The sequence below is a fragment of the Balaenoptera ricei genome, chromosome 17 (genome assembly GCF_028023285.1).
Source record: "Balaenoptera ricei isolate mBalRic1 chromosome 17, mBalRic1.hap2, whole genome shotgun sequence".
Taxonomy (NCBI): Eukaryota; Metazoa; Chordata; class Mammalia; order Artiodactyla; family Balaenopteridae; genus Balaenoptera; species Balaenoptera ricei.
Genome location: NC_082655.1, coordinates 34,219,846 through 34,246,337, shown reverse-complemented (window position 1 = coordinate 34,246,337; position 26,492 = coordinate 34,219,846). Strand labels below are relative to the sequence as shown.

The 26,492-nt window shown below is 39.5% G+C and overlaps 1 protein-coding gene across 4 annotated transcripts in view; it reads right to left on the bottom strand.

Moving 5' to 3' along the window:
• Positions 1–9,598: 9,598 nt before the first annotated feature.
• Positions 9,599–26,492, bottom strand: part of AZIN1 (antizyme inhibitor 1) — a 30,140-nt gene continuing 13,246 nt past the window's right edge. For 2 of the 4 annotated variants that reach the window (XM_059901579.1, XM_059901578.1), the window contains 10 exons: positions 21,066–21,263; positions 19,081–19,254; positions 17,394–17,566; positions 15,606–15,740; positions 14,170–14,251; positions 13,461–13,535; positions 12,707–12,866; positions 11,424–11,539; positions 10,884–11,098; positions 9,599–10,294 (listed from right to left, as the gene is read on the bottom strand). In XM_059901579.1, coding sequence (XP_059757562.1) covers positions 10,183–10,294; positions 10,884–11,098; positions 11,424–11,539; positions 12,707–12,866; positions 13,461–13,535; positions 14,170–14,251; positions 15,606–15,740; positions 17,394–17,566; positions 19,081–19,254; positions 21,066–21,167 — 1,344 coding nt within the window. In that variant the 5' untranslated portion in view covers positions 21,168–21,263 and the 3' untranslated portion in view covers positions 9,599–10,182. The remainder of the gene's footprint in view (positions 10,295–10,883; positions 11,099–11,423; positions 11,540–12,706; positions 12,867–13,460; positions 13,536–14,169; positions 14,252–15,605; positions 15,741–17,393; positions 17,567–19,080; positions 19,255–21,065; positions 21,264–26,492) is intronic. The other 2 variants (XM_059901581.1, XM_059901580.1) reach the window with 2 other exon arrangements.

Sequence of the window (26,492 nt, the reverse complement as noted above, 5' to 3'; positions counted from 1 at the left end):
CGTAAGAATTTAATACTACGTGAAATCAACTAAGAAAACTGAAAAACAATTGCTTGCTGCAACTTCGAGGCACTATGAGCAAAGATAATCCACGAGCGCCATCTAGTGGGTAGATCAGCCATTGCAGCCCAACCCCTGAGCCCTTCTTGAGTGGCAGCGATGTCTGCTCTGTTTCCACCAACAGAGAAGGTCAGCCATCTGCATCTGGGCCCTTGCTAGAAAGAGCATTTTGAGCTTAATTGCCCCTGGCACTGTGCTCTGCACTGTGGAAAGAAAGCTTCACTCATATCCTATGGATGCTTTGAATTTTGTTAACATTTTTTAAATTTGAATTTAAAGTGTTTCCCTTTTAACTCTGGCTGCTAGGAACCTCAGAGACAAAGCGTGGTCAGACTTTAGCAGCACCTTGTGATGATCACTTTTGGACTAACCTTGACTCAGTTTTATCTAATATTTAAAGTTGTTCTCCACTTTACTGCCATATTCTTATCAAGTTTCTTTTTTTTTTTTTGGCTGCATTGGGTCTTAGTTGCAGCACATGGGATCTTTCCTTGTGGTGCACGGGCTCTAGAACACACAGGCTCAGTAGTTGTGGGCTTAGTTGCTCAGCGGCATGTGGGATCTTTGTTCCCCCACCAGGGATCGAATCTGTGTCCCCTGCATTATAAGGCGGATTCTTAACCACTGGACTACCAGGGAAGTCCCCTCTAGTTTCTATCTTATATGAAGGATATTTCAAAGAATTTTTGGAAGAAGGTGGAGTCACCAGTAATTCCACACAGACTCCATTACCAAAACATCTTATTCAGGAGTCATCAGGAGCAAGAGGGTTCCAAGCCCCAGGGAGATTCAATGAGCAGGAACCCAGGAGATATAATGGCAAACACATACTGAAATTTTACTACATGCTGAGCACTTTTCTAAGCACTTTAAGTGTAAAAACTCATTGAATTCTTACAATCCTATTTTTTATAGATGAAGAAGTGAAGCTCAAAGTTTGGGGGCAATTTGTTATACATCAATACATGGAAGAGGTTAACTGAGGATCAGAGAAGTTAAATAACTTGTCCAAGGTCACACAGCTAGTAAGTGGTAGAAATGGAGTTACGATGCCCCAAGTCCACGTTCTTAACCACTAGGCTCTACTGCTGCTTCATGAACTCTGAGTCAGGCAGCAGCTGAGGCCAGAATGGGGAAAAGAGGCTTTGTTTCAGGGTCGCAGACTGAAAGAGGAACTCACAAGCAGAGCTGTGTGGCACAGAACCGCCTGCAGTTGTTGGTGTGTAATTGAGGTTGTGTGGATATTACACAGTTGCTGACTCTTGTCCAGCCCAGCATCCTGGATGAGGGATGCGGGGGACCCTGACGGGTCAGACCACTTACTGTAGCAGGCCTAAAGATAAAGTGGGGGCCGGTCCATCCCTCAGAATCCAGAAGTGAGCTGAAAGCCTCTAGGAGGCCTCCTGAGATGGAAGTGCCACGTGGGCCGGGATTTAGGGTTATTTTGTTTACTGCTGTCCCAGTGCTAGAATAGTCCCTGGCCTGGAAATATCAAAAGATATTTGTTGGAGAATAAATGAACAACCAAAGGAATGAATGAATGAATGATAAGGTTGAACTCACCCTCGGGCATTGCTGTGAAGGAGCTACGCTGTCTGAGAGGTGCTGCGGGATCTCACAGGATGAGTAGCAAGATGGCACCTTTGGGGTTTTTTAAAAATATATTTATTTATTATTTATTTTGGTTGCGCTAGGTCTTAGTTGCAGCATGCGGGCTCTTAATTGCAGCATGCATGCGGGATCTAGTTCCCTGACCAGGGATCGAACCCCAGCCCCCTGCACTGGGAGCACGGAGTCTTAACCACTGTGCCACCAAGGAAGTCCCTGCACCTTCAGTTTGAAGGCTGACCAGGGCCTAGAAAGCACAGATTCCAGACGGGACTGCAGAGGGAGACTTTAAAGCAGATTAGTGATTTCATCAGACCCGTTTCAGAAGCTCACTCTGCAGCCATAAGGATGGTGGCTCGAGGGGAGACCCTAGTAGCAGAGAGACTAGTTAGAAACCATTGAAATAGTCCAGGTCAGAGAGAGGAGGCAAGGCTCTAGAACCAGGTCTCTAGCCTGACTCTGGCCCCGCCGTGGCGTTGGGGTAGTTTGGGGCTGCAGATCTTCGGGGTCACGTGGTGTGGGTGGTCTGTCAGCAGGCGGAAGCCGGCAGAGGTAAGGGAGCTACAGCAAAGTGGGTGATGGCCTTCTGAGCCGCTGGTCTGGGGGCTGAGTTGTGGAAAGAGAGAGGTTAAAGTGTTGAAAATAAAAAGGGGCCACTAAGGTTGAGGAAATTAGTTCTTGGACATGCTCTCACACCTCCAGCTGCCCTCTGAGCCGGGCTGAGGCCTGAACTCAGGCTCACCTTCCCCTAGAGAACCATCTGGAGGGTGGCAGAGTCGCCACATCCCTTTGAACTTACCCTTCCCAGGCATTGCAGGCGTACCCGAGGGCTCGCCTGAGGGGTGAACCGACTTCAGATGGTCTCCCCAGACGTTCCTCTCCTGCAGGTTCCTGCACTGTTCAAGATAAAAGGTTTGAAATGATTGGAAGTGGCAGAAGTAAAATGCTGGGTAGTGTCCATTATGGTCAGACTTTTTCCCGAAGGAGAAAGAGGGTTGGAATGTTGGAATAAAAACAGGTATCTAGAAGGTAGTGCCACAAAATATTAAAAGCAGTTGTCTCTGTTGCAGAGTTTCAGATGATTTTTTTCGTCAAGAGTTTTTCTAATTTATAAGAATTTTATAATAATAGGAAAAAACAAAGATCCTTTAACCTTGTAGGAAAAAGGGAAGATAAAGAAAAGTTAAAAAGCAGGAAGCCTGAAAATGTGCTGAGGAAAGGAAGGCAGCAGAAGGAGCAGCTACTGTCAGGGAAGGGAGTGGGCAGGCAGGGGCCACCAGGGCAACTACAAACATATCTGTGTTTATAGGTTGTGTCCCCCTAAATTCACATGTTGAAATCCTAACCCCCCAGTACCAAGGAATGTGAACTTATTTGGAAATAGGGTCACTGCAGACATGATTAAAGTTAATATGAAGTCATTAGGGAGTGACCTAATCCAGTATGACTGGTGTCCCTGTAAAAAGGGGAAGTTTGGAGACAGACTCATATACAGGGAGAATGACATGTCAACATGAAGACAGCTGTCTACATGCCAAGGAGAGAGCTTAGAAGAGATCTTTTCCTCACAGTCGTCTTAGTTAACCCTTAACCACACCTTGATCTGGGACTTCTGGCCTCCAGAACTATGAGACAATAAATTTCCGTTGTTTAAGCCCCCCAGTTTGTGGTACTTTATTACAGCAGCCGTAGCAAACTGACACACATCCTAGCAGAAATTGCGGTTCTGACCTTCTTAAATAGAAATTGAACATGATATAGTCTTTTTCTTTTAATGACTGAGTACAGAGCACTCTGTCAAGCTGCTCTGCAGGGCTGATGGACGCATCCCCCAGATACTAGCCAGCAGCCGCTGAACGCTCACAGCTGCATTCTTCACTGGGAATTGGCTCACAACTTTGTTCATCTCTGAGAATTGCCCTCTGCCACAGGGAACTGCTTGCCCAAGGTTATGTCTCTTCACAAGGTGCAGCTTGTAGCCAACAGCTGGCTAGTACTGTGATACAAAGTCCCAGCCCCGCCTTCTCAATTTGGTCCAACTCTGAAGGGCCAGCCCAGCTCCAGAACCCCCCCACTGGCTCAGCTAAGGACTCGGCTGGAAATACATCATGGATCAGCTTCTCCCTCTGCCCACTCCTGCCTCCCAGCTCCTACGAGCACTTCCAATCAACCTTCTGCGTGCAGCTGTCTTCACCTGTGTTCAGGAAACCCAGTCTAAAATAATGACACAGGTTTATCAAGCCTTAGGTTCAAATCCCTGCTCTGATACATCTTAGCTGTAAAATTTGGGGGCAAATTCCTTTACCTATCTGAGTCTCCATTTCTTCAAATGTAAAACAAAGAAATTAGATAAGAATATCCCTAGGATACTTTGAGCTCCATATTTGTGTGTCACACAGAGGTATCATGAGGCTGTGGAGATGCTTGTCCTTGACGAAATAGCTTAGGCTAGGCTTTTAGTTCCACCGTGTCCTATGTTTTTGCTCTTCTTTTCTCAATTGCCGTCAAACTGCTGTAGTAAAGACTTGAGTGTAATCCTTTATTATTGATACACTCTTCAAACCTACTCCCAAGAGGGTGAAGAGTAAGTCAGTTTTGAAACCGTTTGTTCCAGGGTGATTGGTTCATTAGGGGTCAACGTTAAGATAACTTGAACTTCGTGGTTCTTAACATACGAATATGCAAAATACACACTCCTCAAATATCTACCAGCTACCTCAGTTCACCAAGTGTAACAAGCCACACCCACCCGTAAACTGATGTTACCACTTTCAGATAACCCCCTTCCACCACTTCACAACTCACAAGCTGCAACACTTCCACAAACTGTGGGTCTTTTTCAAGGTGACGTGCTGCAGTGGCTGTAGTATCTATGTATTTGTTTAACATGTGTACAACTGTACAGCCATTTTAAATTGGTTACCATCAATATTGTAATGTCGCACTGACAGCATGAGTGCTCCCAACCTCATATTCCCCATCAGCCCATGGTGCGGTTTCACATAGTGTAAGGATTTTTAGGAAAGCATATGCCAAGTTCTAGCAAAACTGACTGTACATAAAAGGGAGGGGGCAGTAGCATTGTGCCACTTGGGTAGTTACTTTCCTCCTCAACGTGAACTTCTTGTATGTCCGCATAGGTTCTCATATGAAGCTTTACATGCCCTCCCCGACATCAATCTAAAATACTCTAAACCCAGTTCCTATTGGGGCAACATGAAGGTAACACTAACTAAACCCATTTTTAAAAAAATTTATTTTTGGCTGCGTTGGGTCTTCGTTGCTGCGCATGGGCTTTACCTAGTTGTGGTGAGCGGGGGCTACTCTTCGTTGCAGTGCACGTGCTTCTCATTGCGGTGGCTTCTCTTGTTGCAGAGCATGGGCTCTAGGCGCGTGGGCTTCAGTAGTTGTAGCACGCGGGCTCAGCAGTCGTGGCTCAGGAGGTCTAGAGCGCAGGCTTAGTAGCTGTGGCGCACAGGCTTAGTTGCTCTGTGGCATGTGGGATCTTCCCGGACCAGGGATCGAACCTGTGTCCCCTGCATTGGCAGGCGGATTCTTAACCACTGTGCCACCGGGGACGTCCCTAAACCCATTTTTAAAACACATTTTAAAATGATGCCTCTCGGGGCTTCCCTGGTGGTGCAGTGGTTGAGAGTCTGCCTGCCAGTGCAGGGGACACGGGTTCGAGCCCTGGTCTGGGAGGATCCCACATGCCGTGGAGCGGCTGGGCCCGTGAGCCACAATTACTGAGTCTGCGCGTCTGGAGCCTGTGCTCCACAACGGAAGGGGCCGTGATAGTGAGAGGCCCGCGCACCGCGATGAGGGGTGGCCCCCACTTGCCACAGCTAGAGAGAGCCCTCACACAGAAACGAAGACCCAACACAGCCAAAAATAAATAAATAAATAAAATGATGCCTCTCTTTTGGGAAACACTAAAGTTCTCCTCCCTCTCCCAGCAAGCTCTTTACGTGTGTTCTCTCGTAGAATCAGAAAAGGAGGAAACCAAACTTCAAAAATGCCCTCGCTTCCTTTATTTCTGTTGAGAATTTAACAGTAAGAGAGACTATTAAGAGGGTAGGTTTAAGTCACAGAAGTAACTAAAGCTGAGGGGCATTACTGAGCAGTAAAACAAAGAAATTGCCTAAGTGCATTAAGACTGGTTTGAAGCAACAAAAACTGAGTATGTGACTGTGTTGCATAAACTACAACTTAAGAGCATCCCACTAAAATTAAAAAAGAACAGTTCTAGATAAATGCAAATTAAAATTCTATTCCCATATATCCCTTATGGTAAAGGGATTGTTGGTATACCCGTAAAATTATGAAACTTTAAAATCCCCCCAAATTAAGCTCAGTGAGCAGATGGAAATAGTCTGAGTGGTCTCCCCAAATTTAAAAGTTCTCCTAATTTGACTGCTCATGCACGTAGTATATATTGAGAGGCACGTTTACAATGGTGGACTGGAAACACATCTGTTTCTTCCTGAACTAAGGCGAAAACTCACAAGGATGGAGACATCAGATGAAAAAATGAAGCTGGAAAGTGCACAGACTAGTAAATTATTTAGAAACGGCAGGAAACAGAATCCCAAGTTGCCAGGGGGTACCAAAAAACCCTCAAATTCTAAAACGTTGCAGAGAAATTGGCAGCAGTCCCATCTGGAGGTGGGGCAAAATAAGGATTGTCTGGAAGTCTAAGCATTCAATTCCTAAATCCTTTCTCCTACGCTGCACAGCTGGGCAAGAGCCCACTCTCATTCGTCATGACTGGAGATTCCTTCTCTCAAGTGGGTAAATGGGCCTCTGGAATAATGGACATGGAGCACTGCTGAGGGCAGGGGTACCCTACTGCACACTGAATACAGAAGCCCAACCCCTCTGACTCCACTTGTCTTCTAGAATGCTAGCAGATGGCCCATTACCCTTCAGGAAGGAGACATGAAAAGTGTTCACTGAGAATGAGCAAAGACTTCAAAATTATGACATGAGGTTCCCCAACTGATCCACTAGGACAGAGCACATTCAGTTGACAAACGGCACTCACAGCTTCCTATTCGCTCTTTAGCCCCCCACTCAGATAGAAGGGTTACCACACATCCGAAGAATGCCTCTAATAAAGATACAGACCAATCCAAAAACATATAGAGAAAAAAAAAAAAGACTTCCAAAAACAGAGAGAGAAAAAAAAAAAAGACTATCTACGTCTGGGGTTGGGGTGAGGGATGCGGGGGAGAAGGGCTGGCTGGGGGGAACTTCCAAAAAGCTTTCTTGGGAGATCATTAGCTTGTAAAAATTGCAGAGATTAAAAAAAAAAGACTTGGGGGACTTCTTCGCGGTCCAGTGAGTAAGACTCCGTGCTCCCAATGCAGCGGGCCTGGGTTCCATCCCTGGTCAGGGAACTAGATCCCACATGCATGCTGCAACTAAGAGCCCACATGCAGCAACTAAGACCCAATGCAGCCTAAATAACTAACTCCGCGCTTTCACTGCAGGGGGCGCAGGTTCCAACCCTGGTCAGTGAACTAAGATCCCGCATACCGTGCAGTGAGGCCAAAAATTTTAAAAAAACAGATGGGAGGAAATCAATGAGATCCAGAGAATTAAAAATTTCTGAATTTTAACCGTGTCCCCCTTGCTCTGTACACCATTGCTAAAAATTGAGTGGTGACAGAACTGTAAGCACAGGCGGACAGGATGAAGTCTGGCACCGTCATTTAGGAAAAGCTCTAACTGGAATCTGAGACTGAATCTAATCAGAATAAGATCCTGCTGGTTTACCAAAGGATCTTTCTTCTCTTGCACTCTCACGCAACCCCTTTTTTCTATTGCCAATACATGATCACTTCACCTGTTAGCCAGCTGTGGATTAACTTTCCAATTTCCCATAATTGACCCAGTGCTAAATTTCTTCCTAAGCCATCAACTACAAAGGGTTTTGACAGGCGTAAGAGGTATTATGGTAGAATCAGGATTTCAAAGATTAAAATGGAACTGCTTTTGAAACTGAAGCCAATATAGGTCATGGAATTCAGGAGTAAGAAAGATGGTGCTTACCTGCTCCAAGACAACACACAAAAGCTGAAATCTTTGGGCTCACATATATATTGGACTTTATCGAAGCCTTCAGTATTCCGTATGTAATATCCAGAATCATTTTACCAGATTCAATTTGTTACTAAGTGATAAAGCAAGTTAAGATTCTTAAAGAATGCTTACAAGTTAACACACAAAGCTGATATGTAAAATTACAAGTCTTTCACGACAGAAGCCAAAGCAAAGCAAAACTAAAATGTAAGGAGGAATAAAAACATTTTATCTGTGTATTCAGAATCACACACAAGTTACCTTTACAGTTCAATTTACTATATAGAAATCATTTGGGTTTTATAGTTTCAGTTAAATTCTGAACTGAGATTACAATATTGTTTTAAAAAAAATGGTTATATTAATTCATTATTTTAAGCAAACCAAATTGAAATACATAAGTTCAAACTTCAGATTTATGGCAAACAGTCTTCAAATACAACACAGATATTTCTTAAAGTTACCGTATCATTCACGTCTTACTTGCAACTCTGAGCTGTTATACACAGAATAGCTCTCCTATAAATATGGCAAAATCGACACGCCATGAAGCTCAAAGTTGTATAGTCAGGCCAATGAGTCAAAGTTGTACCATCTCTTAAAAGATTTGGCATTTCTGGACCAAAAAGCACAACAAGTAAAGAAGGTTAGGAACAATTCCTCCTCCTTATTACAGTTAAAAAAAGTTGCATGGTAGCTTGGAATTCTGCATAAAACCCCACATTACATCTTGGAAAAGCCCAAGGGTAATTAGATGACAACAGATTGGAGTCTTTTTTTTTAAAATTAATAGAACCCACATACTTCAAATGGGAATTAATCAAATCAAAAATATTAAGCACCTACTGGTTTAAGAGATTGAAATTTATTAGAGATTCATGATCAATTTCCTTCCACCTTGAAATCAAGGTGTAAAAACCAGCTATTAAGTGCATTCCAAACTTCTCCTATGTAGCACAGGTAGAATTTTCTGTCCATTGGCACCAAAGTGAAGTCACATTTCCTCTTGGTAGACAGAAATTCCACATCTGAACATAGAGTAAGTTAGGAAAAAATGACCCCTGTTGTTTATTACTATTGTGATTCTGAGATCTAGGATTACTAATATACTAGCAGTGAACAACGCAAATTCCTGGCAACAACTGTCATGTTAGTGACTCTAACTCACTTCCCCCAATCACCATAAAATTTTAGTATGAAAAGAATTAAAACTACACTAAGCTGAACAAATGGGAAATAACAAGAAGCTAAGTGAACAGCTAAAACAAAACAAACCCTAAGTCTGAAATCACTGCAATTGAGAAACTGAAAATAGGTGTGCTTCTCCCCACCCCACCTCACAATTTTCAATTTAAATAATATTCCGTGCAAAGGAGCATCAGGTTTCTGGATATAGATGTAGCCCTTCTTTAAGATTTAGTGCGCAGCAGAGTTTTCTGCAATTTTATTTCCCTCCCCCAAAGTTTTTTCAAGGTACTTAAGAGAATCTTCCATTTCAGCCAAAAGATTTGTGATTCAAAGATTTACTAAGGTACTCTATGCATTCTATCTGTACAGAAACACCTATTAATTATTACAATTGGTTTATGCAGGATTAACATTTTTGGTGTTAAAATTGTTAAACATCATGCTTACTGCACATCAACTCTCCATAATGAATCTCAACTTCACAATGATTTACCAAACATTTTACTTAAATTACTAATTAAATAAATGAAAAATGTACTGAGCCAAACTAAACTTAAATGGGCTATAAAGGAAAATAACCTTCTAAACAGTCCATATACACATCTATTTCGAAACTACCTTTGCTAGCTAGCCCCTTTCCCAAAGTTTTAGCCTGAAAAAACAGTAAAATCTACACAAAATTTTATTGCAATCATACAAGGGTTACATTAGGTCAAATACAACAAATACTATGATGCAATTTTACATTTATTAAACTACAGTTCAAAGCACAAATTTACACATTCTAAATACACTAAACGTATCTAATGAAATCACACTGGTCTTCCACTGACATTTGATATATCTGGGTGAAAGACATTAACTTTACAAGACTTTTTAAACACGAATCCTTAGTATAAAAACTGTGTACTTGTATGTAAACGGTTTAATGGGGAACCCAATTAATGGGCTTCCATCTCCACTAAGTCATCCATTTTGTTGCATATTTTATTTTAAACGCTTAAGGGGTAGGGTAGGGCAAACTGGTAAGTTTAAATGTGGACACATTATCTTAATCTCCCAATTACCCCCAGTGAATTATAGATGAGAGCTAATTTTGTCTGGTCCCAAATAGCTATTACTAGTAGTTTTTGTTTTCAAGAGAATTAACAGAATAAGATTGTTCAAATTTTTTCCACACTGGAATGTAGACCAGACAAGCTTAACCTGCAACTTCAGATCTAAAAAAGCGTTAATGCCTGCTTAAGCTTCAGTGGAAAAGTTGTCTTCTTGGCTCAACTGAATGCAAGAAGGCACAAAGAAGAAGTTCTTCATCATTGTGTCTGAAGTAATTCCAGCATCTTGCATCTCATACCTACATAAGAAAAAAGTAGAAAATTTGAATTTAAGGATAAAGACCACACAACCACATAACAAATGGACAATGAAATAGGACTGTAAAATAGGTGGTCTTCCAATTACTCTTTTTTTTTTTTAAATTTTCATTTATTTATTTGGTTGTGTTGGGTCTTCATTGCTGCACGCGGGCTTTCTCTAATTACATGGAGCAGGGGCTACTCTTCGTTGTGGTGCGCGGGCTTCTCATTGCAGTGGTTTCTCTTGTTGCGGAGCTCAGGCTTTAGGCGCGCGGGCTTCAGTAGTTGTGGCACATGGGCTTCAGTAGTTGTGGCTCACGGGCTCAGTAGTCATGGCTCGTGGGTGCTAGAGCACAGGCTCAGTAGTTGTGATGCACATGCAACTCCGCGGCATGTGGGATCTTCCTGGACCAGGGCTCGAACCCATGTCCCCTGCATTGGCAGGCGGATTCTTAACCACTGTGTCACCAGGCAAGTCCCCCAGTTACTCTTAAAAGATCATTTTGCTATTACTTTTAAGTTGTGCGTTCATTACAGTTCTGTCACCTCAAATACCCAATCTGCTTTAAAACAAAAACACCATCTTACCAATCACTGTATGACATCATATAATAAATAGCTGGCCTCTGAAAATCATTAAAAGCAGATGGTTCATGGAAAGAATCTGCTCCCATGTTATCAAAGATAAGCCAATCTCCCACATTCAGCTCAGGAAGAAGACAGTTTTCCACAATTTGATCAAGCTCATCACAGGATGGACCCCAAAGGCTGCTTGTAAACAGAGGCTCATCTTCCTTGTATTTCTGTAGGAAAAAAAAGGTTGTTGTTTTGTTAGGTTTTTACTCAGGCAGGCACTGAATTTGAAGGTGGATAAGAGCATTTTTTCACTATCTCAGATCAAATATGTCCCTGGAAGAAAGGCCTAGAACCAGCAGCAGTGATGTTCCTTAACTCCATCTAAGGAAGCAACTAAAGGAACTCAGCCAGAGATATGCAAGTCCTCAAAAAAGGGGCAACCTTCCCCCATCCTAAAATATTTCTCCAAAAATTGGGATGTATCTTAAAAATAACAGCTTGTTCATAAACTGCCATATAAGCAGTTTTTATATTATTTGTAATAAAACTTGCCTTGTGAACCTCTGGAATGGTATTTAAGTCCTCAGACAGTTTACTTGCAAAAGAACCATAAACACCATCGTTCATATAATACATAAAGGTTGGTTCATCACTTCCGGTTTTTCCTACTGAAATGAAACAGGAAAAGTAAAGACGAGTTTATAGTAAAACATCTGTATCAAAGTCTGAATTAGTATTTACAGAACTGACTCATAGGTTTCACATTCCTCAAAACATAAACACCGATATATATATACTGACATACCTTAAAACTGTTAGCCTAAAATACTGAACACACTTCACAAAGGACGATAACCAATGAAGACATGAAAAAAGTGCTCTACATCATTTGTCACCAGGTAAATGCAAATTAAAACGACAGTAAGATACCCCCACCACACGCCTACTGAATGGATAAAATTTAAAACACTGACACCCCCCCCCAAAAAGTCAGTAGAGGTGGGGAGCAACCAGAACTTGCATATATACATTGTCATTGGAGGGGCAAAATAGTAACACCATTCTGAAATCTTTGCAGACACCTACTCTGTGACCCAGCAATTCTATTCTTAATCATTTACCTAAGAGAAATGAAAAATGTCCACAATACCAGTAGTACAAGAATGTAGTAATAATTTTATTCTTAATAGCCAAAAACTGGGAACAATCAAATAATCATCAGCAAGAGAATGGATACAATGAATATACAATGTATATTCATTCAGAAAATGGAATATTAATTGGCAATAAATGTAAAACAAAATGGTTCAGACATTATACCGAGCTGTCTTAAACAGAAGAATATATGTTATATGACCTCATTTATATGAAGTTCAAGAGCAGCCCAAACTAATCTATGGTGGAAAAATAATCAGAGTGATTATCTGGCAAAGGAACAAAACTGAGAAAAAACTTTAAGATACGAAAATTATTTGTAGCTTGATAGGGATGACAGTGTAAGCCTTCATTAACTTGTCAAATCATACATTTAAGACTGTACTGGTTCTTAAGGGGAATCAATCACCTGGGTAAGTTTATCTAAAATAAGCCTATCTCAACATCAGTATCAAGAAGAGCTGGATTCAGAAAGTCTTATTATGGAATGGGACCTTGGCTAGGGCATTTTGAAAAGCTCCCTAGCTGCTGCCTACTGATGGATGAAGACCACCCACAACTTTATAATCCATGAAATGTCCTACAGTAAATTTATACCTGAGTAGTATCTGATAAACCCATCTTCGAACTAATTGGAATTACCTACTAACAGAAACAAAACTATAAACTTTGTAACTTACCTCCAGAGGAAAACTTATTTTCGACAACTTTCTTTGCAATGATATTAACTGCAAGTGTAAATGCAGAAGACACATAGTAGCTTCCGGGTTCAGAAATTATCTTAATGCCGGATCCTTCAGGAAAGTAGACATCCAACAAAGGGCTGATAACATGATTAACCTATGGATTTAAAACCCCACATTATGGTTTTAATACTGGATTAGATAATTCACAATAAGAGACTAATAGCTATTAAATTTTCTAGGAAAATTAAGTAGTTGAATTATAGACCATGAAGCTTTGCAATAAAGCAGGCTTTCAAGTCATCAAAGTTTATTTTCTAACTATCAGAATGGCATAAAAAAAAAAAATATCGTAACTCCAATGGCAAATGGCTACTGGTGATTGTTTAAAGTCATGTCTCTATATTCAATCACTATCAATGAAGGAGCAAAATTTCAAATCAGTTTCTATATATTAGGAAGGTGAGGAGTGGTGTGTATCTGGATAAAATAGCTCAAGCTCTCCAAGTTATGAATTCATCTGTGCCATCAAGTACTGAAAATAGAAACTGTGATAAAATTATGCTATAGAGTTTTAACTTTTCAAAGTTAAGCTATGTTCTCATTGCCTATTCATTTTCTTAGAATAAAATTTTAAACAATGTTACACCTTTAGTTGCTGCTGTAAAAACTCTAGTCTACAAATCTACCAGGTAAGTAGTAAAGAATGAGAGATTATTCCAGTTATGTCCACCCACTGAACAAGGTTTACCTCTTCCAATTGAAATTCGGTTCCTGTGAAGCCTCCACCAATGTCTAACATGTTCATTGTGAAGCCAAATTCTCCCTAGAGATGTGGAGGGGGGAAAATCTTTAAATGCTTTTCCAAATTGTAATGCATATAGGGACATTTCAAAAAAAAAAGGAGGTAAATAATCTCTGTTCTGACCTTTAGTACAGTAAATTTCTTGCTTTCTACTAACAGAAGCAGATTCATTCAATGTTATATGTATTGTCTTCCTGATGTTTCCGTATTATCTTTAGACATATGCAAGTAAATTACTATTTCATCCCTTCACACCCATTTTTAAAAATGTGCATGTCATAAAAATGAATGAATGAAGAGTACTTCAGAGGTAGAAAACCACTGAATCGGGCTTCCCTGGTGGCGCAGTGGTTAAGAATCTGCCTGCCAATGCAGGCGACATGAGTTCGAGCCCTGGGCCGGGAAGATCCCACATGCCACGGAGCAACTGAGCCTGTGCGTCACAAGTACTGAGCCCGTGAGCCTAGAGCCCGTGCTCTGCAACAAGAGAAGCCACCGCAATGAGAAGCCCGCATGCAGCAACGAAGACCCAACGCAACCAAAAATAAAAAAATAAATAAATTTATTAAAAAAAAAAAAAAAAAGAAAACCACTGAATCTTAGATAACATCCTGGCTTAATTAAAATATCGAAATAATTTAAGGGAAAAACTTACAGCCATGTCAAATACACATCGAGCATCAGATAAAGCATGTACATATACTTGAGATTCTTTGCAAGCACTTGAAACATGAAATCTGAAAGAAATAAGAGTAATAAATTTGAAGCTGCTGCAAGTTTTAGAGGCCTTTCCTATAAGTCCTTTCTCATTCACCATACTGACACAAAAAATATTCACATTAACCTTACCAAATATTTAAAGCATTAGAAGCACGAGCCTCTAATCATCCAAGTTACTTACAATACCAGCCTTTTAGAAAAGTATTATCCAATACTAGAATACTGTAATTTTATAAACAATTTTTTATAAGTTATCAGTTATGCTTCATGACTATCAGATAGGGACATGCTTTTTACGCAGATATGGTAAAGTAACAAGCATCACCCTACAAAACCTTTAAGTTGAACGCACAATTTTATCTAAAAATATAAAAATGTTATCTATTGTGAAATAAATACAAGTGAACATTAATTCAGCTGAGTAGTACTGATACTTGTTAGTATTCATTAACAGTGATACTTATCAATGATTCAGACTATTTAAATTTAAATAGGGAATTCCCTAGCGGTCCAGTGGTTAGGACTCCATGCTTCCACTGCAGGCGGCCCGGGTTCAATCCCTGGTTGAGGAACTAAGATCCCACAAACTGTGTGGTGCAGCCAAAAAATAAAATAAAATAAATTGAATTGAAATATGGTTCTTTCTGTACCCTGACTGTGGCAGTGGTTACAAAAATATGTTAAAATTCATAGAAGAATATACCCCAAATCAATTTACCTGTGTGTTAACAATAAAATTTAGCTGAACTATGAAAACTCTCCAATACTGTTAATATTATCAAGTAAGGTAGATTTAAGCTTAACAGTGGTGATTCTTTATCCGTCTTAATGAGCAGTTTTAAAATTTGGAGCATTAAGCTGCTCCAAATTTGACTGAGATCATGGTTCTGAAACTATGATCAAAATCATTAACTCTCTGGGTCTTAGTTTTCCTCACACATAAAATTGAGAGGGTAAAATAAAGTCTACTGCTTTTTTGAAGTGCTCTTGAGGGATTAAAAAGGAGAAGAGAAAAAGTCTTAGGATAGGAAAAAGAAAAAAAAATGACATCTCCAACAACTTAGAAGCTGAATGCCATTTTGGTATTCATTAGAGTTCTAGTAAATCCCTCCATTCAATTTAAAAAGAGGTGATTTACATTACTAACTGAATTGTTACTTACTATTTTCTCTCTTTACTGGGTGAGGGGAAGGTACAGGTACAAAATAGTATGAAGGATAAGCATATTTAGTTGCTTTCCTGAACTAAGGGAAATGTGTATATTAAACCCAAAGTTGAATCTATTAGAGTTCATGCAAATGAAATTCTAAATCAGTAAACAGAAAGACAAAGATTATCACCCACAAAATGAAGTTTAAAACAAATACTCACTTAACCCCAATAATTTGGACATCAAGTTCCTTAGCACATTCCAAAAGATGCCTACAGTTCTTCAGGGTAGTGCCAAACTTCATGTTACCCTCTTCACCTCCAATATTATCTTCTGTTGCAATATGTAGTAAGACCCTAAGAGAAGGGGAAGATGATTGGGGCAGAGTTGGTTTACATCATCATCAGCACATGTGAAGCCTGAAGATTGTAGGAAGTGTGTTGATTATGTTGTCAGCGCTCCAAAATCCAGCGTCGGATGAATCAAGTGAACCTAATGAAAAACAATCCTGTATAGAGAAAAAACTAGCAATTAGGGCCTAAAGCATGAAGCTTACAAGGATGGGAATTTGGAAAATGCAGGAAGTTAAGACTCTGTTGTAGCATCAAGAGTCGGTTGGGCTCTGTAATGAAAGACATTACTTTCAAATCAAGTCCATCAGTCCATAAATCCACCTAGAAAGACTAAATTGAATAGCAATGCCATCATTGTCTTTCAGTAAAAATGATCAGGGCTTTAAATGTTCCAAATTTCCTAAATTGTTCTAGTTAGCTAACCTTCTACCACTTATTCTGAACATTCCTCCCATTAATTTTGTACATCTAACAAAAAAATTAGGAAGTCCTACGTTATTTTACGTATCTCAACAGCAGCCTTTTAGACTGCTGATTCAAATCTATTTGGTATTTCCTTCCAAACCACGACAACCAAGACAAAAATGATCAAGACTGTCAGGCAATCTCCAAGTAATTACTAACCACTAAAAAATGCAATTATACAAAAATGCTGTTTGTAAACGCAAAATTATTCTACCTACAAGTAGAACCAGCTCTATCAAGAATATACCATTCCATTTATAATCTAATACAGTAAACACCCCAAATCAGGTCACAGAAAAGTAAGACTCCACCCCCCACCGCCCCCAGAAGACTTTTAAGAGACAAGCGGTTCCCTAGAACCACTTTATCAAAAAACTGGCCTTTATCAAAACAAAGGTTTTCAGAGTAATAAATCCTGTCACGATACCTTTCTAAGAATACCATTAAAGTCAATAAGAAAATTATGAATACAAGGAAAATATGGATATGATACACATTTTCGGCAACATATAACATACACAATAACTTACTAAAAAGGAAACAATTCTGTACTAATATACTTTCAGTATATTGTAAAATCCTCTTGATATACCAATTCATGGCAATATTAATTTTGCCTTAAATTCTTTTGCTTTTAAAAAGTGAAGTGTTTAGTTAAAAAAATAACTCTTGGGATGCATGTAGGTACAAGTAAAAACATTAAACTTCCTGTTTGAGGAGAAGGGCCTTAAAGAAATCCCAGGAATCTATGGACTAGGTTCCTAAGACACTGACACAAAGGACAACCATTCAAGAAACCACATCGAAGGGCAGATTAAACCCTCAGCTAACCAGGAAAAAAAGCTGACCAAAACACATCCTGTTCCCAATATGACAAATAACTAGCAAGGTTAATGTAATTGTGAAAATATAGCTGTGGCTCTAATTTGATTATCCTACCAACCAGATTCTCTTCCTTGAATTAAAGATTATAAATTCATATCCCAAAATGCCCTTATCTCATCCCAGCTCCACAGGAAGGATCAGAAGTAGCCAATAAAATGCTAGTAGCATTTTCCATAAAGGAACTTGAAATAGTCACAGTAATCACAACATACACCACTGCTCTACATAAATGCCCCCTTTTCCCAGGCTAAAGACAACCCCAAACCCTAGGTAATAATATTCCCATGTACCTAGTTTTACACTTACTTGGCATTTGGGTGATTACGTGCAATTTTCTTCAATTCGACTTCATTGTCACATGTCATGATGTTCACTCCAACTTTTGCTGCATACTTTATCTGAGACACTTGCTTGCAAGGACTTATGTAAATGATGTTTTCTGGAGATACACCCAATTCTTGCACTAAAGCCATTTCAGTCTAAAAACAGATTTTAAACAGTGTCATCTAAAAGGCATGCTTTCTATTACTTTTCAATCACTACCACATACCTTTATTTTTTGGTTAAATTCAAATTATATAAGGTTAAATTAGGATTATGTATGTCATAGTTCAGATTCCGGTAATGCTTACTATACTGTACTCTGTTAAAAACCTTTTAAAAAGGTATACAGGGGGGCTTCCCTGGTGGTGCAGTGGTTGAGAATCTGCCTGCTAATGCAGGGGACACGGGTTCGAGCCCTGGTCTGGGAAGATCCCACATGTCGCGGAGCAGCTAGGCCCGTGAGCCACAACTACTGAGCCTGCGCGTCTGGAGCCTGTGCTCCGCAACAAGAGTGGCCACGATAGTGAGAGGCCCGCGCACCGCAATGAAGAGTGGCCCCCGCTTGCCACAACTAGAGGAAGCCCTCGCACAGAAATGAAGACCCACCGCAGCCAAAATAAAATAAAAAATAATTAAAGGTGCTAATCATTTAAAAAAAAACCTTTAAAAAAAAAAAAAAAAAAAGGTATACAGGGACTTCCCTGGTGGCGCAGTGGTTAAGAATCCACCTGCCAATGCAGGGGACACAGGTTCGAGCCCTGGTCCGGGAAGATCCCACAAGCTGCGGAGCAACTAAGCCTGTGCGCCACAACTACTGAGCCTGCGCTCTAGAGCCCGCGAGCCACAACTACAACTACTGAAGCCCGTGCGCCTAGGCCCATGCTCCGCAAAGAAGAGAAGCCACCGCAATGAGAAGCCTGCACAGCACAACAAAGAGCAGCCCCTGCTCGCACTAGAGAAAGCCCACACGCAGCAACAAAGACCCAAAGCAGCCAAAAAATAAAATTAAAAATAAATACTGACCCTACTTTTTAAAAAAAAGGTATACAGGCATATCTCATTTTATTGCACTTTGCAGATACTGCATTTTTACAATTGAAGATTTGTGGCAACCTTGTGTTGAGCAAGTCTACTGGAACCATTTTTTCAACAGCATTATTTTTTTATTTGATGTATGTACATTATATTTTAGACATAATGCTATATTGCACACTTAATAGACCACAATATAGTATAAACATAGCTTTTATATGGACTGAGAAACCAAAAAATTCATCTGACTTGCTTTATTGCAGTGGTCTAGAACCCAATCTGCAGTACCTCTGAGGTATGCCTGTAATTACCATCAGAGAAATCTCATAGTTTAGGATATTATCTTGCTGTCATAAGAAGTAATTTGGTCAAGCTAGCTCTAGGCTAAAAATGAGGAAGAATTTTGATTAAAGAAAAATAAAGCTTATAAAATCTCATCTCACTGAAACATTCCTTGAAAGGTACACTTGAAAGTTTGTAAATTTCCAATAGTACACTGCAAATGTAAACAAGAGTTAGGAAACACATTCAAAAGTCAAAACTTCCTTGCAAGTGTTCTCCTACTGCTGTGGGTCACCAAAAATTAGTCAATTTTAAAATGCTGCAGTTTAGTAATAAAGTAATGAAAATGACTTACTTTACTGGAACAAGCAAATCCAGTTCCAAGAGCTGCCAAGATCTCAAGTACAGCTGGAGTGGAGTTGCACTTTACCGTGTAGAATGGCTTTATCTGAGCCACTATGTTCTGCCACTGACTGTGTTTCTTCACAATCTTTCCAAGATCTCCCACAAAAAATGCATTTTTCCCTGTCTATTATGGTTATGAAAAAGAGAAACATAAAAAACTATTGAAAACAGATTATCAAAAGTAGGAAAGAACTCCCTTTTCCTCCACAAATGAGCCAGGATAAACATTTACATACTACCACACTTAAGGCTTGTTTCTTTTTAAATTTGACTCTGTGCTGTGCTATGCTATGCTGGTATAGAAAATATTCTCTTCGATTAAAAAAAATGTATCAATTATAGCGACTTTCTACTTCAGAAATGCCTCAATTTTACTTTTGGGGAGAGGAGGGGAAGGAGACTACTTATTTCCTTCCATGCTTTCCTTAACTGTTTAAAATAAACCTACTTTAGCAGTATAGGATCTAATTTCCTAATACGGTGAGTAGAATGAGGAATCCTAAACAAAAAGCTGTATCTCCATTATGAATTTCACTTAAAGACAGTAAAACAAGGAAACAAAAGAAACCCATTTTTAAGGAGATAAAGTTGGTAGTTTGTGTGCATATAGGTGGCCAACTTGAATTTAAAAATACAGAAGTACACTAAATGTCAGATAAATCTGAGTAAGGATATTCTTCCCTCAAAAGAAAGAAAACTGGGGGACTTCCCTGGAGGTCCAGTGGTTAGGACTTGCGCTTTCACTGCTGTGGCCTGGGTTCAATCCCAAATAAACAGATTTTAATTAGGGACTGGGAGAGACCTGTAATGATTTCGAAGTTGGGGCTACTCTAGGGGTAGAGAGATGACTATGCATGTCATCCAGAGCATGAATTGCCCCATGTTAGACGGCAGACAAAATAATCGTATTAAAAACATACAACGTGCAAGTATTGTTTGAAAAGCCATGAAGATATTACTGTTTTCTATAATCCACATTATTTGAAGATATACATTACTGGAACATACTGACCAAGAAACAGACACGACTAGAAATTATGGGTTACGGGTGGCAGATATAGGACAGTTGTACTGAAGTTACCCCATCCTTAAAAAACATGCTGCCATCCCCAGGAAGTGTGTTGTAAAAGTGACTAAGACTAGTGACATCAGAGAATTAACCGTAGAATGACTTAGCTATAGAACAGACTGAACGGTAAGACAAGTGTCACTCTTCCTCACCCCCCAAAAAGAATTCTGATGGCAGAAGAGAGAAATAACAAGATTTTGCTGGTGTGTGAGAAGACTTAAGCACATCTGTAAAGGTCAAGAGAAGAAGAAAGTTTTTTGGATATCCTATTACTGAACACCAGTAACACGAAAACAATTGTTCGAATTTGGGGAATATGGGAAATTAGCTTCAACAAAAATTCTATCAGTAAGGCAATAAACAAAATTTTTCTATCAGTAAGTATGAAACAAAAATGATCTTAAGTAGCAATAAATATGATTCTATAGAAACTGACACTTGGGCAGTGGAGAGTAAGCATTCAGTATAAATTCTCATTCAACATACATAACCAAGATTATCTGAAATATAAATTAAAATCTAATTATAATTTATAACTGTGTACTGAAGTACACAGTTGAGAAAAATGGGTAAGAAGCCACGTACTGATTAAGTGGATAGCTGGCAACATATCAAGAAAATAAAAGAACATACAAAACCAGGTGCTATAAAGCACAGAAGAGAAAGGGCTGTCAGGAAGCATTTTTTTTTTAATGTGAGCTAGAAAGAAAATCTCATCACTTCTCAAGGGGAACTGGGGTTGTCAAGTCAAGACAACCTGGAACAAAGTTCTTTTATCAGATTAAGACCTTGGAAACAAAGCATTGACGCTTCAGATTTCAGAAATTCATAACACTGTTTTCAGAAATGTGAGATGGCACGCTTACCAGGGTATGTTCATAAACATAGTTATCAATAACATTTCCAAGGTTTGTTCCTTCATCCAACAGGCCAACGGAGTAGTTTGCATCGTCAATAAATCCTTTCATCTCAGCCGTATTCCACAAAGCCGAAAGTCATAAACCAGGAAAAACAAGAGACGGGCCACCAAGCCTTACGTCTGGGTCCTTAGAATATGCAACAAACTGTCAAAATAGAAGTTATTTCCAAGTCTGTATTATTTCATTAGTCAAACTTAATGTATGAGTTGTCAATGAGAGTGTGTTAATAATAAGTACCCAATTTAGTGAAGAATCTGTGATCACTTAACACTTTCAGAAACACTAGATCACTAATATCCTTTCCTTTAGTGCCCATTTTAAAGCAAATAAATGTGAATTTATACATTAAAAAAATAAGCTTAATATGACAATTTCTTGAGAAGGTAATTGACACATATGCACAAAATATTACAAGTAGACATGGTCACCTTACATACAGAGTTGCAGAGCCAGTCTGTTTTATTCATCTTGTTTCGTGATTCCTCCATCACACACACAATTTTACTCATTTTAAGTAAAGAAAGCTAGCGGAATAAATGTCTGCAGCTAAGAAATCAAAATAGTCTGAACTTCAATACACTGCCAGCCACATAACAGTGTGCTACCAGGTAACTGCAGATAAACGTCTTCTAAGTAAAATTCTAGAGTAGGTGATGTGTAAATATCAATAATAGGAATGAGTGAAAGTGGAGGCCAACTTTAGGGGACAATCTGTAGCTTTGATACACACTATCTAGATCCCATCACAAGCTAAAATGGACTAGTTAAATCAAGTTAACAGTGTTAAGTCTCTTATGAGGTCAGATGATTGGTGAAAATGTTACTGGACTAGAAGTCAGAAGACCTAGTCCTGGCTGTGTCATTTAATAGCTGCGCAATCTGAGGTCAACTTCAGTTAACTACCTTAACTACTTCCTCAAAAGATTGTTGTAAAAAACAAAATTAAAATCACTTGTTTAAGTGTTGACTCGGAAGGGCTAAAATTAAGTCGCCAACTGCCAGAAATACAAAAATGCCATCATAATTTGAAACTAGGCATAAGCTAGGGACCTATACATCCTAAACCATTTATTTACTAAGAACTCTGATTTTTAAAAGGGCATCAGACTAAATCCAACCCCCCCCCCCATCAAATAAAGTTTTCCCTCTTTCTCCAAATCACCCACTGTCCTCTGGAGCGGCACACACAATAAGTTTATGTTCTTTGCTGAATTCACTGGTCCTTACATTACTTTAGGCAAAGATTTATTTTAATATAAAGTCCATAAACAAAACAAGTCCTCTAGACAGGATGCTACTCATTGCCTGGGACTGATTTCTGGTTGCCACATTAATTATAACGGACATAGACCAGCTCTTGGCAACCTATCTTAAAACCTGCACAGCTTTGCCTACATCCTTGATTGCCCCCTTTCCTTTCCCCTCTCCCTGCTCTATGCAAGAGTTCACCATGGGTGACGGCCCCTGTCCTAAAAATATACTCCATTTCAATGGTTCTCAAAAGTGTCAGCTTTCACGGAGCAACTAAGCCCGTGCGCCACAACTACTGAGCCTGCGCTCTAGAGCCCGCGAACTACAACTACTGAAGCCCATGCGCCTATAGCCCGTGCTCCACAAGAGAAGCCACCGCAATGAGAAGCCCACGCACCACAACAGAGTAGCTCCCGCTCGCCGCAACGAGAGAAAAGCCCACGTGCAGCAACAAAGACCCAATGCAGCCAAAAATAATTAAATTAAATAAATAAATTTAAAAAAAAAAAGTGTCGGCTTTTTGGTTGTACCAAAACAAACTCATCAATAAGCCAGAGCATTAGTCAAATTTCATAAAATACAAGCAGTATTTTAAAAATGACAATTTTATTTCCAAGAACTCAACTACATTCAGTTTAGCTGAGCAAATCTCTTAGATTATGATACCAGAAATGATTTAAATCTGTGCCCAGAAAGTACACATTTTAGGCTTGAGGATACATGTTTATTTTAAGCAATGTAAGACCAGCTGGAACATCAATTTTAGAGGGATATTGAACTATGCACTAAAGGAACAGAACAGATAAAACCTACTCATTCAAAAAGATCAATAATTCTATTAATGATGAAAAATACTTAATCAAGATCTTTAGCCTAGTATTTCCGCTCATGAGACTCCTAAGGAGACTCTACTCTCTATGCAGTATTTACCTGGGAACCTTGAGTTATCAATTACTGACCATCACAGGCAACTGCTACCAAATGTAAAGTCTAGCTTTTAAAGCCAGGACAAGATGAACCTCAATTTCCTACAGCTAGTGTTTACAAGAAGGCTAATTTTCCTCTAACATCAGGATCCTAAACAGCTGCAAAAACATCAGGCCCATTCAATCCAGTCTTACCTGCTGAATGCCCACATCCTTCAGAAATTTTTCTAGATTAAGTAAGGTTATAGTCATAGGGATAGGATATTTTCTCCAACTATTTTCAAACTATATAATCTACAGGTTCAACTCTCACTGCCTGCTAAACTAGCTTAAATCTAAAAGCAAACATTTTTTATAGCAGTGTGCCAAGTACTTTATACAATATTCTCTTAACCTTTAAAACCACTATGACAGGGACTTCCCTGGTGGCGCAGTGGTTAAGAACCCGCCTGCCCATGCAGGGGACACGGGTTCGATGTCTGGTCCGGGAAGATCCCACATGCCGCGGAGCAACTAAGCCCGCGTACCTAGAGCCCCTGCCCCTACAGCCCCTGCCCCGCAGGGAGAGAAGCCACCCCCACTGACAAGCCCGCGCACCACAATGAAGAGCAGCCCCCGCTCGCGACAACTCGCAACTCGAGAAAGCCCGCGCGCAGCAATGAAGACCCAATGCAGCCAAAAATAAATAAATGAATAAATAAATATTAAAAGAAAACCCCACTATGACAGTATTATTCTGTTTTACAGATGAAGACACTGAGGCACAGAACAACTAATTAGGCTAGCTCTAGAGATGCTGATGATCAAATTAACAGGCATACCTTGGAGGTTCAGTTCCAAACCACTGTAATAAAGTGAGTATTGCATTAAAGCCAGTCACACAAACTTTTCAGTTTCCCAGTTCCTATAAAAGTTATGCTTACACTATCCTCTAGTCTATTAAGTGTGAAAAGAACCCAAAAAAAACCCACACACACCCAAAAAACACAAACAATGTATATACCTTAACTAAAAAATAATGCTGTTGGAAAATGGCAGCAATAGACTTGCTCAAAGCAAGGTCACCACAAACCTTTAGTCTGTAAAAAATGCAGTATTTGCCAAGCGCAATAAAACGAGGTATGCCTGTCTGTTAAAAGGAAAACTCTGTCTCCCCTGCAGTCCCGTTCCTAGAAAACACAGGATTCCTGTTTTGGAAATCAAACACAACTCTCAGTCTCTTTGATAGACTAAATGACACCCCCATAATCAATTAACCATTTCTCAGACATATAAATTCCCATAGTTCTTAAACCTCTGTATAATAAAGTTTACTCACATGTGGTACCAAAACATCCTATCATGCTTTCTCATAGCCTTTCAAACCTTTCTTTATGACTAGTTTCCACATTTCAACCTTGCTCCTTCTATATCTTTTGTCTAAAACTCTCAGGTAAACTCTAAATTTGAATTAGTTTACATGCAATAACGTACACCCACGCTTTGACTAATGTATACACCACTGTAACCAGCACTACCATAAAGAGAAATTTCTTCATGTCCCTTTTGTCCACCTCAGGCAACCATTTATCTGCTTTCTGTCACTACAGACTTTTGTGAAGTGGAATAATTTTTTTTTTTTTTTTAGAGCTCTTAACTAACTTTATTATGGTAGTCATTTTGCAACATACACTCCTAGCAAATCATTGGGTTGTAAGCCTTAAACATATACAATGTTATATGTCAAGTATACCTCAGTAAAGCTGGGGGGAAAAGAACACAACGTGAGATCTACCCTCTTAACAAATTTTGAGGTGCACAATACTGTATTGCGAACTACAGGCCCTGTGTTGTAGAGCAGATCTCTAGAACTTATTTGCCTGGCATAACTGAAACTTTACATCCACTGAGGAACAACTCCCCATCTCCCCTTCCCGCAGCCCCTGGCAACCACACTGTATTCTCTGTGAAGTGGAATAATTTTAAACAGTAAAGGACAAACTAAAACAGCTGACAAATAAATGTACTACCAACAGGAATAAAGATATGTTAAAGCATGCCCTGCTCTAAAGGAAAGAGTGAGAGTACATTAGAGTGGCTATATTACCATCACTGAAATGGAACTCTGACTTCTGAAGTAACCATAGGGTTAGTTTACCAATCCTTAGCTTACTCACAAAAGGACTGTGACAGAAAAATAAAATAAAATGTGCTATATTGGCAGGACCTGACAAAAAGGATTTTGGGACCAACACACCTGCAACAACTGAGACAGATGTAAACGTAGTATTTTTTACTTCTGTAATTATACCAAGCACTGCAATAACAGTTGATTAAAACCAATACTAATAACGTCTATGCATAAAAGATGGTAAATGTTGAGATAAGTGAGCTCTATCTCGGTTTATCTTCTCAGATGCTCCCTAGGAAGGTCTTGAGATTCCCGTAATTTCCTAGCCCAGAGTAGGTGCTGAGAAACAGATGGACAAAGGATGATTCTAAGAATGGGAAGTTCTGAAACTTAAGGGTTGTGGTGATGACAGGAAAGAACTCCCTCAAGTGTGTTGAAAAAGAGGTCCATCTTTCACATCCTTAAAAGGAGCCCAAAACCTTGATATACAAGTGACCCACATGTAAATGCAAAGCTCAACTGTCAGTTAAAAACTAAAAGCTATGCCCAGGAAAAACTAATTCCTCAAAAGAATCCACAAAACACAAAGACCTTCAGGAAAGAGGGTTTCTAACACATTTTGAGCCAACAAACCCTGTGCTCAAATGAAATGTTCACTTGGAAGCCCAGTATTTCCAACAATTGAAAAGGCTTAAGTTGGTGGCTAAGCATAGACTGTTCTTGAGTCTTTCCTACGCCCGATCTCACTGAAAGAGTCCTAAAAGCAGTTCATAACCATACCCTCAGAATCCTATGCTTGCAATTTTCTTAACACGTGAGCAAAAATACTTTAAAGTTTCACTGTTGCAAAAAGGTTCATGTTCTACATTTCTGCTTTACTAGGCACTAAAGTAAAGAAATATTTGAGTAAAATGTTTTCAAGAGGCATTTAAAGTTACTTGGTGGTAATATTAAACCAAAAATCTGACACACAGCATGTCCTAGGGAGTCAGAATGAAAATAAGTGTGCATGTGTTGGCGGTGAGCAGAGTTTATACTGTATGCCAGATCCACCAAGTTAATCCACACCACAGGGAATTTCCAGGA